This window comes from Myiozetetes cayanensis, unplaced genomic scaffold (assembly GCF_022539395.1).
Source record: "Myiozetetes cayanensis isolate MyiCay16 unplaced genomic scaffold, myiCay2020 scf31, whole genome shotgun sequence".
Classification (NCBI taxonomy): domain Eukaryota; kingdom Metazoa; phylum Chordata; class Aves; order Passeriformes; family Tyrannidae; genus Myiozetetes; species Myiozetetes cayanensis.
In genome coordinates, this window is record NW_026087533.1 from 1,718,624 (window position 1) to 1,731,152 (window position 12,529).

Genomic DNA, 12,529 nt, shown 5'->3' on the forward strand with positions numbered 1-12,529 from the left:
TCCGCCTCAGCCAATCAGCGTTAGCCGTGGTAGCGCGCGGCACGCCTGCCGCCAATCAGCGCGGCCTCTTCTAACCCCGCGCGTCGCGGGGAGGGCGGGACACCCAGCGGGGGAAGAGGGCGGGACATCCAGCTCCGCTCCGCCAATCAGCGCGGCGGGCGCGGCGCCGCCAACCAATGGCGTGCGGGGGGCGTGGTCGCCCGGCCCCGCCATGATCGAGCAGCAGAAGCGGAAGGTGCCGGGCGGTCCCGGCCCCACTCCAGGCCCCGCGCCGGGCCCGGCCCCGGCCCCCGCCGCGGACCTCCCGCTCGTGCCCGTGCCCGCCAAGAGGCCCCGCCATGACGCGCCGGGCGCGCCGGGCACGGGCGGCGCGGGCGGGCAGCCCCCCGGCGGGGCCCTGCTGCAGGGGGTAATGGAGGCGTGAGGGGAGGGGGGTGAGGGGAAGATGGGGGGAGGATGGGGAAGCCCCCGAGGGGGTCTGGGGGCACCCTGTGCTGGCGCTGCTGAGACACCTCCAGAGCTGCGGGCAGTTCTTGGCCTCTCGGAACAAGAGAGACACGGAGGGACTGGAGGTGTCCAGGGAAGGGGCTGGAGCAGCTGGAGCAGCTGAAGGAGCTGGGGGGGCTCAGCCTGGAGAAAAGGAGGCTCAGGGGGGACCTTCTGGCTCTGCAATCCCTGACAGGAGGGGGGAGCAGGGGGGGGTCGGGCTCTGCTCCCAGGGAACAGGGACAGGAGGAGAGGGAACGGCCTCCAGCTGTGCCAGGGGAGGGGCAGGTTGGACATCAGCAGGAATTTCTTGCTGGAAAGGGTGGTCAGGCCTTGGCAGGGGCTGCCCGGGAAGGTTTGGAGTCCCCAGCCCTGGAGGTGTCCAAGGCAGGCCTGGTTGTGGCACTCAGTGCTCTGGGCTGGGGGACAAGGTGGGGATGGGGCACAGGGTGGGCTCGATGGTTTTGGAGATCCTTTCCAACCTCAGTGACTCTGTGATCCCCGTGGGACAGTGGTGGGATGTGGTGTGGAAGCTCTGCTGTGAGGGGTGTCTGACAGGCTGGGGCTGTCCCTTGTCTCTCACGGTGTCCCCCTGTGTCCCCAGGGCCCCCCACGCTGCTCCTCCCTCCAGGCCCCCATCATGCTGCTCTCAGGGCACGAGGGGGAGGTTTATTGCTGCAAGTTCCACCCCAATGGCAACACCCTGGCCTCTGCTGGATTCGACAGGCTCATCTGTGAGTGTCCCTGCTGTCCCTGCTGTCCCCTGGGCTGGGCTGGGCTCCCCAGGCTCAGGACACGATGCTGAGGGGTTTTAGCTCAGCCCTCACCTGGCTGGGCCCTGTGCATGAAGGGTTTCCCCAGGAGAGGTTCAGGAAGCTTCTCCCAGGGCTGACCCAGGAGAGGTGCAAGAGGCTTTTCCCAGCTCCTCATTTCCCCAGGAATGCTGCAGGAGGCTTTTTCCATCTCCTCTGGCAGGTCACTGTCCCCGTGGGACTGGAAATGCCCTGCTGGGCACAGCCCTGTGTCCCCAGGTCCCTCTCAGGGGTGACAGGAGACTGCAGAAACACAGATTTCAATGCTTGGGCTTGCTGAGGGGAAGATTGTTGCTTTTCTTAATTGATTCACCTTCATCAAGACCCCTAAATCAGCTCAAGCCATCCCTGCCCTGGGGCTCTCAGTGATGCTTTGTTACTGCTGTGAGTTATCCCAGGCTGGAGGTGATGCTGGGGGTGGTGCATCCTTTGCTTTGCTGAATTCCCACGCCCAGCAGGGAGCTGTTCCCAGGATTCCTGTGCTCACCTGTGCCTCCCTCTCCCCCAGTGCTGTGGAATGTCTATGGGGACTGTGACAACTTTGCCACCCTCAAGGGGCACAGCGGGGCCGTCATGGAGCTGCACTACAACACGGATGGCAGGTGGGGACAGGGGGGCTTTGGGCCCTCCTGCTGCTCAGAGACCCCCAGGGAGCCCTCACTGAACGTCAGGGGGAAGGGGCTGGAGCAGCAGGAGCGGCTGAGGGAGCTGGGGGGGCTCAGCCTGGAGAAAAGGAGGCTCAGGGGGGACCTTCTGGCTCTGCAATCCCTGACAGGAGGGGGGAGCCGGGGGGGAGGTCGGGCTCTGCTCCCAGGGAACAGGGACAGGAGGAGAGGGAACGGCCTCCAGCTGTGCCAGGGGAGGGGCAGGTTGGACATCAGCAGGAATTTCTTGCTGGAAAGGTGGTCAGGCCTTGGCAGGGGCTGCCCAGGGAGGTTTGAAGTCCCCATCCCTGGAGGTGTCCAAGGAAGGCCAGGATGTGGCACTCAGTGCTCTGGGCTGGGGGACAAGGTGGGGATGGGGCACAGGGAGGGCTCCATGGGCTGGGAGATCCTTTCCAACCTCAGTGATCCTGGGATTGTTGCCTTTGCTCAATCCATGGACAGCACATCCCTATAACATGGCTTTCCTGGATAAGGATTGGTGCCTGCCTGGTTGTGAGCAAAGCCACCTGTGTGACCCAGCAGTGCCCTCGATGCAGCCTTGAGGAACAGAAAGGAGTTAGTTTTGAGCATCTGTGAGACACTGGGGAGGGAGAGAAAACAACTGAGACGCTGCTTAATCTAAAAAGGCTTTTCCACTCTTGCATCTGAGCTGCTGCTGCTGAGCTTTCCCTGTGTGCTCATCCCAGGGAGCGTTCGGGGAGGCAGGAAAATGATTTAACCAGAGAGATCCTTCTCCCACCGCTGATTCCCAGCTTTGACCAGTGTCTCTTGCCCCACAGCATGCTCTTCTCAGCCTCCACGGACAAGACCGTGGCCGTGTGGGACAGCGAGACGGGGGAGAGGGTGAAGAGGCTGAAGGGCCACACGTCCTTCGTCAACTCCTGTTACCCCGCCCGCAGGGGCCCCCAGCTCGTCTGCACCGGCAGCGACGACGGCACCGTCAAGGTCAGCGTGTCCCGAGTCACCTGAAATCACAGGGATAAAGTGGGCTCTGGGGGTGGAAAGGTAGAAAGCAGTTCTGTTGTTAATGAGGTCTCGAGGAGCACAGGTGGGAGATGAACCCCCCCTCACAGCACAGGCTCTCTCGAGGTCGGTGTCCTGTGTCACCTGAAATCAGAGAAATAACCCCTGGGCAGTTTGAGTGGTAGACAGGTAGAATTTATTGTTTATTCAGTTAAATAAAGCCTTAGGTTCACAAAGGCTAGGTGCTCCAACCACACCAGATTGAATTATTTTGGGGGAAGAGACCTTAAAGCTCATCTTGTTCCACGCCCCTGCCACGGGCAGGGACACCTTCCACTAGACCAGCTTATCTCCAAGCCTTGTTTTTGTAGAGAACTCCTGAGATCTCAAATGCACAGACTTTTTCCATTTTTATGGGGATTGTGGGTTCCAGTCCCATCTGGGGTGCCAAAAGTGATGCTGAAAAGCAGCAGAAACCAACTTCTTAAGCCCAATTTGTAGATGTTCATTCAGGAGGAGAGCTCCTCTAATCCAACAGCAGGTGGGCAGGGCTTTTTATTAAACACACTGTTTACAGATTCATTGGATGTTGTCTCTTAATTAATACATATTCATTAGTTTACTCTTCATAGTCACCCCCCTATTGGAACTCTTTCTTTGCTTCTTCCAGGTCTTCTTTATTGCCTTGACCTCAGTTCTTGAGCTCTGGAAGACTTTTTGGGGTCTTACCATTTAATTCAGCCTTGTTCATGTTATTGCATTATCTTATAATTTTGGCTTCAGAATTAAAAAATCACAAAATTTGGCTGTTCCTTTTGCTCTTTAATTCTTTTGGAGGGTCATAAAGATCCACCTTGCTCAGTTGTGCTTTTTCTGCTGACCTCGTTCAACAGAAGCCATTCCCGAAATCTCCTTCTTCCCTCCCCTCATTCCTGTGCTCCAACCACACCAGATTTAATTCTTTTGAGGGAAGGGACCTTAAAGCTCATCTTGTTCCACGCCCCTGCCATAGGCAGGGACATCTTTCACAGACCAAGTATCTCCAAGCCTTGTTTTTGTAGAGACCTCCTGAGATCTCAGGGGAATTTCAGGGGAGCAAGCTGAGTCTCTTGTGCGTGATTTTGTTGCTAAATATCCATATTTATGTTAAATGTCCATCCTTCTACAACTGCCACGTCTTTCCAGCTGTGGGACATCAGGAAAAAAGCAGCTGTGCAGACATTCCAGAACACCTACCAGGTCCTGGCTGTCACCTTCAATGACACCAGCGACCAGATCATCTCTGGAGGCATCGACAACGACATCAAGGTAGGACCCTCTGCGTCCCCTGTGTCCCACTGCCCTCCTTGTCCATCCCTGGGAGCCTCCTGGTTAATTTTCCATCCCAAGAGCCCCTGGATGGGCTGTGTCCAACCTCACTGTTGACACTGGGCCAATAAACTGGGCTCCAGGGAGCTGCCACGTGACAGCCTGGGCAGCCCTGGCATCCCTGGCCAGCCCTGGCGTCCCTGGCCAGCCCTGGCATCCCCTGGCCAGCCCTGGCATCCCTGGCCAGCCCTGGCATCCCTGGCCAGGTGTCCCACGCTGCTGTCACATGGAATGCTGGCTGTCCCAGAGCCACTTGTGAGGTAAACTCAAGAAAATGTGGTGGCACATCCCCTCCCTGCCCTCTGTTCCAGTCTGTCACCTGCTGGGGTGGAAGATTCTCATTTAAGGGCGAGCTCGGGGTTTCGTTCAGCTGATTTTCCTGAGGGCTGGAGGGCTCAGTCTGGGTTCCTGTGGCTCCAGCCTTCCCTCAGCACGAGGAGCATGTGGCACAGGCATGAGAGCTGTTCCCACTGCCCTTCTTTGGGAATGAACAGTGGGATTGCCATCAGGCAGTGGGAGCTGGGAGCTGGAGGAGCTACAGCAAGATAACAGGGAATTCTGCATGCACAGGGCTGCTGACGTTTGGTGGTTGAATATTTTCAGTTAGAAGTGTTCTAAAAGGCAAGGTTTCTTTCTCCAGCACACAGAATATTTCAGCCTCATGTTTTCATAGAGGCACAGACTGTTTTGGGTTGGAAAGGACCTTAAAGCTCATCTCATTCCACCCCTGCCATGGCCAGGGACACCTTGCTCTGTCCCAGGTTGCTCCAACCTGGCCTTGGACACTTGCAGGGATCCAGGGGCAGCCACAGCTTCTCTGGGCAACCTGTGCCAGGGCCTGCCCACCCTCCCAGGGAAGGATTCCTTCCCAAAATCCCATCCAGCCCTGCCCTCTGGCAGTGGGAAGCCATTCCCTTTCACCCTGCACTCACAGGGCTGCTGACAGGCAACTCCTTGCTCAGTTAGAAATCTTCAGGCCCAAATTCCATTTTCCCTCCAACACACACACACACAAAGTTTCAGCCCCATTTGAGTCCTCAGCCCCCTCCAGCTGGAATGCCACCCTGATGGCTCCAGCTGATTTGTCAGTGGCTGTGTGAGGTGCTCTGGGAGCAGCAGCCCCAGCGCTCTCGGCCGTGTGTTTGTCGTGCAAGGTGTGGGACCTGCGGCAGAACAAGCTCACCTACACCATGAGGGGCCACGCTGACTCGGTGACGGGGCTCAGCCTGAGCTCAGAGGGCTCCTACCTGCTCTCCAACGCCATGGACAACACAGGTACCTCCTGCCTGGGCCCTCGGGAACAGCCCCACTTGTTCATCATCACCAAACAGGAGCCAGGAGCGGGGATGGGACGCGGGGAGTTTGGCTCCTGCAGTTGTTGTCCTGCCAGGGAGGGTCGTGAACAGCTGCCTCAGGAGGGTTTGTCCCAGCTCCTGAAGGCCAGGAATGAAGGGAATAGGGAATGTCTTGGCAGAGGGGGGTCTCCAGAGCCTGGTCCCTCCCACCCTCAGCTGATGGCCCTGAGCTCTCTCTTGCAGTTCGCATCTGGGACGTGCGGCCCTTTGCCCCCAAGGAGAGATGTGTGAAGATTTTCCAGGGGAATGTCCATAATTTTGAGAAGGTGAGTGTGCCCCTGACCCAAACACGACTGCCTGATGTCCTCCTGCTGTTAACTTTGCTGTAAATTGTTTTCTAAGTTCAAGTTTAGACCAGAAAGGCTTTAATAGGAACTCAAAAGAAAGATGAATACACAAAGTGGGATTCCAATTAAAGCCTCAATAACAAGATTTCCTTGCTTGGTTCAACTATAATTAGCTGTAAATTAAGTATTTTCTCCATTTACCATCTACTTTGTGTAAAATAACAAGGCACTGGATGTTTCCAGCAGTAAAATAAGATCTGTAATTACCATCTCATCTTCCAAAGGGAGATCATTAAAGTGGTGCTGGTGCTGCTTAAAGTCTCATGGTAATTTTAATTCGAGGAGAAGGGGAGAACTACAGAGATCTCTGCATGTTCTTTTATTTTAGAACCTTCTGAGGTGCTCCTGGTCCCCAGATGGCAGTAAAATCGCAGCGGGGTCAGCTGACAGGTGAGTTGGCACTGCATTCCTCTGTTGCCATCAACCCATAATGGTTTTGCAGCAGCCCCTGGACCATGACCTGAAGGCTCAGAGTTGTGGGGGGAGGTGTGAAGTCCCAAACAACCCTCTGTGAGCTTCCCTGATTCCCACAGGGCTGTGTCTCTGTGGCTCTGGCTCTGTGGAGGAGCATCAGGTAATTGTAAAATAATCTTATTGTTGTCAAAAGCTGACTGGGGACCTGCATTCCTGCCATGTCCCACCACAGAGTCCAACACCAGGGCCAGCAGGTGACAGGAATAGTGGATGAGATCCCTTGTTTGTCCTGGCAGGAGCTTGGGAGAATCCCTGAGGGTGGGGAGAGTGGGAAGTGTGTGTTTGTGGGGGTCAGGCTGATAAGCATCACAAATACCAGTGAAATCCCTGCTTGCAGGAGGCACCACTGGTGTTCTATGTATCATTCTTGATCCTCCCTTTAATTAAGGAGCAAGAGTAAAGATCAATTAGCACATATTGGACTTGTAAATGAGATATTCTGTAAACTAAATCAGCTGAGGAGTGAAAGGGGGCAGGGGGAGGAACCAGCATGGAGTCTGTGCCAGGCACTGAAGGTCCCTGCGAAGGTCACCGACCTCCCTGGAGCAAATCCAGGCCCACTGTCAGTGCCATGGAGCCAGGAATTCCTGCAGGCCAGAGGCCAGGGCATGGAGCAGTGGTAAGCACCAAATTAATGAGTTCCTGATAGAGGACAGGCAGAACTTCAGCTCCCACTGCCCAGATATAGTGGGGCAGCTGTGCCAGCCAGGACTGAGATGTGACTCTCCTTCCCAGGGCACGTGGGGGAGGGATTCCTGCCTGGATTCCTGGGGGCCAGCCTGCCAGGGCTGCAGTGGGCAGGACTTGGGGCCATTCAGTTGGTTGTGCAGGTGCTGATGGAGCTCAGAGCTCTGACAGCTCCCAGGGCAGGTCAGACAAGGCTGCCCAACCTCCCTGCTATCACTTCCCATCTTAATTCTTTCTGGAGGAGCATCTGCAGGGAAAGCAAAGCAAGGTTAAACCAACATTTCAGTTATCTGAGGACAAAACAGTCCCCCAATAATTATTCTCTCCTCCTGCACTACCTGGAGTACAGCTGGAGTATCTCTGTTGGAGGGACAATTACTTGGATGGGTTGTTTTTTTTGCTGTTGAGCCCTTCAGAAGGATTTTAGTAAAATCAACCCTGCCAAATTAAAAACACAGCAGCAGAGTGCTTTGAGAAAGAAACAGACACAGCTCCTACCTGGTGGATAAGAACAGTGCTTGGAGAAATCCTGATTTCAAGTAGCATTCAAGACTTAGTTTTGCAGTTTCCTTCAAGAAAATCAGTCACAGAGTAGCACCAGCCTGCAAAGCTCCTGACAAGGCTGGGTTCTAAATGATTCAGGGCTTTTTTAGGGGGAAAAGCAGCTCTTGTATTTCCAGTTAAAAGCCAGGCTGGTTGTAGAGAGCAAGTGTTGTTCTTTGTCTGCTCTGCAAAGCCCTGACACGTGGGCAGGAGCAGGGGGGAAACTGAGGAACCCAGCAGGAGAGGATCCAGCCTTGGTGCTCAGAGGATGAGGAGAGTGCTGCTGATCCCCAGCAGGTTTGAATGCGTGGGATGCACAGTGACCTTCCCTTGGAGGGGTGACACGGAGTGGATTGATTTTCCATGGATTTACAGGCTGTCCCTGTGCCCTGTGAACAGCCCCAGCGATGCCCCCCCAGGGCATCAACCCAATTACTGCCCTTCCCTGACTGCTGTGCACGCAGGGAGTGTTTGGGAGGGTGTTTGGGACCCCTCCTCCCCATTCCCACCAGCTGCTTCCCTTCCTGCACTCACCAGGGCTCTGTTGCAGGTTTGTCTACGTGTGGGACACCACGTCCAGAAGGATTCTCTACAAGCTGCCAGGCCATGCTGGCTCTGTGAATGAGCTGGCCTTCCATCCAGAGGAGCCCATCAGTAAGTTCTCCCTACCCCAGCTCAGCTGGGGGAGTGGTTTCTCCAGCTGGGTCCAGGAAATGGCCCCAAAATTCTTCTGGGTCGCTTTGGTGACTCTTTGTGTCTTGAATTCCACAAAGAGCCTTTTCCAGGGGAAGGATCTGGAAAGTAAATCCAGTGAGGAGCAGCTGAGGGAGCTGGGGGAGCTCAGCCTGGAGAAAAGGAGGCTCAGGGGGGACCTTCTGGCTCTGCAACTCCCTGACAGGAGGGGGAGCAGGGAACAAGGGACAGGATGAGAGGAATTGGATTGGGGCCCAGAGCTCCAATTATCAGACAAATTTAGGGGTGGCAGAGGGTTGGTTTTTCCCCCTCCAGTGTATTCATATGAGAACAGGGATCACCTGGGAGCATCTGCAGCTTGAGGGTCTCCTAACTCAGCCAAAAGCTGTAATAGAATCACAAAATCATGGAATGGTTTGGGTTGGAAGGGACCTTAAAGCTCATCCAGTGCCACCCCCTGCCGTGGGCAGGGACACCTTCCACCAGCCCAGGGTACTCCAACCTGGCCTTGGACACTTCCAGGGATCCAGGGGCAGCCACAGCTTCTCTGGGAATTCCATCCCAACCCCTCCCCACCCTCCCAGGGAAGGATTTCTCCCCGGTATCCAATCCAAAGGAAGCTCTTTGTGCAGTGGTTTGAGTCCCCCACTCTGAGCTGTCTCACACGTGGCACCACGTGCCAGTTCTGGCCTTTCCTGAGCCATTTTACGCACTCTGCAGTAGCTGGGACCAGGTGTCATTCCCGTTTCCTGGCTCAGCATGTGCTGGGCAGGACCACAGGGGGTTGTGTTTCCATGGCAACACTCACCTTGGCCAGGTCAGCAACCAAAAATTCCCAAAAAGAGCAATTGGGTGGTGCTGAGACCGCCAGGCTGGGCAGGGAGGGGAGTGGGTTTATTCCTGGTTTTTCCTGGTTATTCCTGGCTCTGTCTGCAGGGCTGGGCTGGAGGAGCAGAGCCAGCTCCAGGGGGGATTGGGGATTGTTTGCTGAGCTCCTCTTTGGGAATCAATCACTCTCCTTCAAATAAGAATTAAAAAACTATTATTAAAAGCCTACTCAGGCATTGCAGGGCGAGCTGTGCCATTGATTTCTGTTAACTCTGGGAACCTTAATCCCATAAATCAGTGCACACACTCCAGGATACCTGCACAGGGGGGAGCACAGGGAGCAGGATGACAAACACCAGGGTTTAAACTTGTGTAGAATCCCCCCAGCTCTCTCCTGGGCGCTCTCAGTGTCAAACCAGCTCTTCTGGGTCGTTCCTGTGGCTCTTTGTGTCTTGAATCTCCCAAAGAGCCTTTTCCAGGGGAAGGATCTGGAACATAAATCCGATGAGGAGGAGCTGGGGGGGCTCAGCCTGGAGAAAAGGAGGCTCAGGGGGGACCTTCTGGCTCTGCAGCTCCCAGGGAATGAGGAACAGGAGGAGAGGGAACGGCCTCAGGTTGCACCAGGGGAGGTTTAGATGGGATATTGGGGAAAATTCTTCGTGGAAATGGCCCGGGAACACTTCCCTGGCTGGCCTGTGCCCTCTAGTGGCACTGGCAGAGCCCCAGTGCAGCCTGGACACTCCCGGGGAGGGAAATCCCTCCTTAGGGGCGTGTTTATCCACCTCTTCATCCCTTCACTGCTCAGCCTGTTCCTGCCAGCACAACGGGAGTCTCCCTCGGGAAGAATTAAACCCCGTTCCCTTGGGACAGGGAATGGCAGCCACTTCTCAGGTCAGGTGTCAGAGGAGTCATTTCTTGAGGTGTTTCTAGGGGATAAATGAAATTTGGCTTTCTGGATCGTTTCCATCAGCTCAGTTGGTTAAAGGGTGGTGCTAATAAAGCCAAAAGCACAGGTTTGAGCCCTGTGAGGGCCATTCACTTCCAGCTCAGAATATCCTGTGAACCCTGAAATGGGGAACTCAATGATATTTCATCAGTGGAGGTCTCAAAATGGGCAGTTTGATTTACATTCCTCCTTTTTTTTCTGTGTCTCCCCTCAGTTCTCTCTGCATCCAGTGACAAAAGGCTCTACATGGGGGAGATCCAGTGAAGGCAGTGGTGGGATCTGTGCCCTGGGGATCCCTGATTTCCAGCAGTGGGATGGACTCTCTCTCTCTCTCCCCCTCGACTCGTGGCACTGGGGAACGTTGCAGCACCTCGGTGTGACAACCCACCCTGGGCAGGTCTTCAAGTCTCACTGGGCAGCTTTTTCCACCTCCTCTTTCTTTGGGGAGGGAGGAAAATTTGGGATTGAAAGGAATTTCGTTTTGACTGTGCCACTGATGATTTAACCCTCACCCAGATCCCTTGGATTAGGTACCTTTTGTTTGAAGCCCAGACATGGCCTGGTTATTCCCTGTCCGGTTCCCTTTGTGTTTTTTTATACAGTTAAAACTGCAATAAATGGCTTTTTACAGAGCTGTGGGGCTGGGATTTAATGCTCAGCTTGCTTTCCTGTTCTACAACACTAAATCAAGGCCCTCACCCATATCTAGCCCAGGGGAACCAGAGAGGTTAACTCATGGAATCATGGAATGGTTTGGATGGGAAGGGACCTCGAAGATTATCCAGTTCCACCCCTGCCATGGGCAGGGACATCTTCCACTGTCCCAGGTTGCTCCAACCTGGCCTTGGACACTTCCAGGGATCCAGGGGCAGCCACAGCTTCTCTGGGCAACCTGTGCCAGGGCCTGCCCACCCTCACAGGGAAGGATTCCTTCCCAATATCCCACCTAACCCTGCCCTCTGGCAGTGGGAAGCCATTCCCTGTGTGCTGTCCCTGTAAAGAGTCCCTCTCTCAAATCCAGGCAAGATCAGGGTGTGTCTGGTTCCTGTCAGCTCCCAACATCCACCTCCCATCATTGCCTGACTCCCAATGGGAATGGGAGGTCCGATGGGACCATGGGAATGACTCCAGCAGCACTGGGTCCAGGTGGTTGTCCCTGGATCCCTGTGGTGTCCTGCCCTTGGTGGGAGCCATTGGGAATTTCTGCTTAGGCATCTTCAGATCCCAGAGGATGAAGAGCTCTGGGCAGACACACCCTGGCCCTGGAGGGCCTGGCAGAGCTGGAGGCACAGGGAGATTCATTTCTAACTGCAGAGGATGAAATGACGTGCCCTGGGGCTCGGAAAAGGAGAGCTGGCACTCCAACCACAAATGCCAGGACTCCAGAGCCACTGGAGCAGGAGCTCTGCCCCCAGGGATGAGCCCTCCTGAAGTTACAGCCTGTTGCAATGCCCAGGGTTTGTGGCTTTATTGGGATCTGTATCCAAGCTGGGATCACCACCCTGTGTTTACTGAGTCCTGCTCCTTCAAAGGACCAAAAAAAGGGGGAATTTCCCGAATTCCCACCCCAGGAACCTGCAGGGAAGTGAGGGTGGGGTGTCTCTCCCTGCCCAGGGACCTGGGAGTCCCAAAGCCTGGGGATGCCCTGCAGGATTCCCAGCAGCTCCCAGTGGGGAGCTGGATGGATCCACAGCACCCCCTGGATGGATCCAGACACCCCTCCATGACCTGGGCATGGCCGGACATGGAGCCATGACCCAGATTGGGGAAATGATCCGGATTAAAGGCAAATCCCCCGGGAGCAGCTGGGTGGATGGAGCCAGGCCCAGGGCACCTCCCTGCCCTGGCAAACTCCCCCCAGCAGTGGGCACCCAGCACAGGATCCCCGTGCCCTCCCAGGGCTGTGACAGAAATCCCTGTTCCCCCGTGCCAGGGAATTTGGGGCATGGAATGGGCTCGATCCCAACACAGGCTGAGGAGGGAGACACGGATGGGGCAGCTCAGAGGTGCTGCTGCTGATTACTGCCTGCAATTAGGGCAGGAGTGGTGCCCTCCTGGCTACTCTGGGGAAGGGCTGGACCATGTGCCAATGTCCCAGATCCTGGGAGAGCTGGAAGCTGGTTTGGGGAAAGCACCTGCCTGTTTCCAGTGGCTGGAATTCACCATGGGGGGTTGGAACACACTATTTCCCCCATCCCCCCTTAATTTCCAGCTGCACCCAGGGGGGCACAGGCCCCTCTTGGCTCCCACCCCATGCCAGCCCTGGGCCATGGCAGCAGCAGAGCATTCCAGGCTTCGTCTGAGCACAGAGAAAATCGTTCCCTCACAGAGGTTTATTCCTCCGAGGGAGGTGTTTGCTTGA

General features: G+C 55.6%; 1 protein-coding gene across 1 annotated transcript; it reads left to right on the top strand.

The window, feature by feature from the left end:
- Positions 1-211: 211 nt before the first annotated feature.
- SNRNP40 (small nuclear ribonucleoprotein U5 subunit 40) lies at positions 212-10,799 on the top strand. The gene is made up of 10 exons (XM_050326221.1): positions 212-409; positions 1,091-1,220; positions 1,807-1,900; positions 2,743-2,908; positions 4,112-4,234; positions 5,449-5,569; positions 5,833-5,915; positions 6,325-6,386; positions 8,251-8,354; positions 10,382-10,799. The coding sequence occupies exons 1-10, from the start codon at positions 212-214 to the stop codon at positions 10,429-10,431; spliced, it is 1,131 nt and encodes a 376-aa protein (XP_050182178.1). The 3' UTR covers positions 10,432-10,799.
- The last annotated feature ends 1,730 nt before the right edge of the window (positions 10,800-12,529 follow it).

What these genes read in the sequence shown, in the direction of transcription:
- SNRNP40 (XM_050326221.1), top strand. Translation starts at nt 212, where the DNA reads ATGATCGAGCAGCAGAAGCGGAAGGTGCCGGGCGGTCCCGGCCCCACT. An exon ending in GCGACGACGGCACCGTCAAG is followed by an intron (nt 2,909 to 4,111) that starts GTCAGCGTGTCC and finishes ACGTCTTTCCAG; the next exon opens with CTGTGGGACATCAGGAAAAA. An exon ending in CCATCCAGAGGAGCCCATCA is followed by an intron (nt 8,355 to 10,381) that starts GTAAGTTCTCCC and finishes GTCTCCCCTCAG; the next exon opens with TTCTCTCTGCATCCAGTGAC.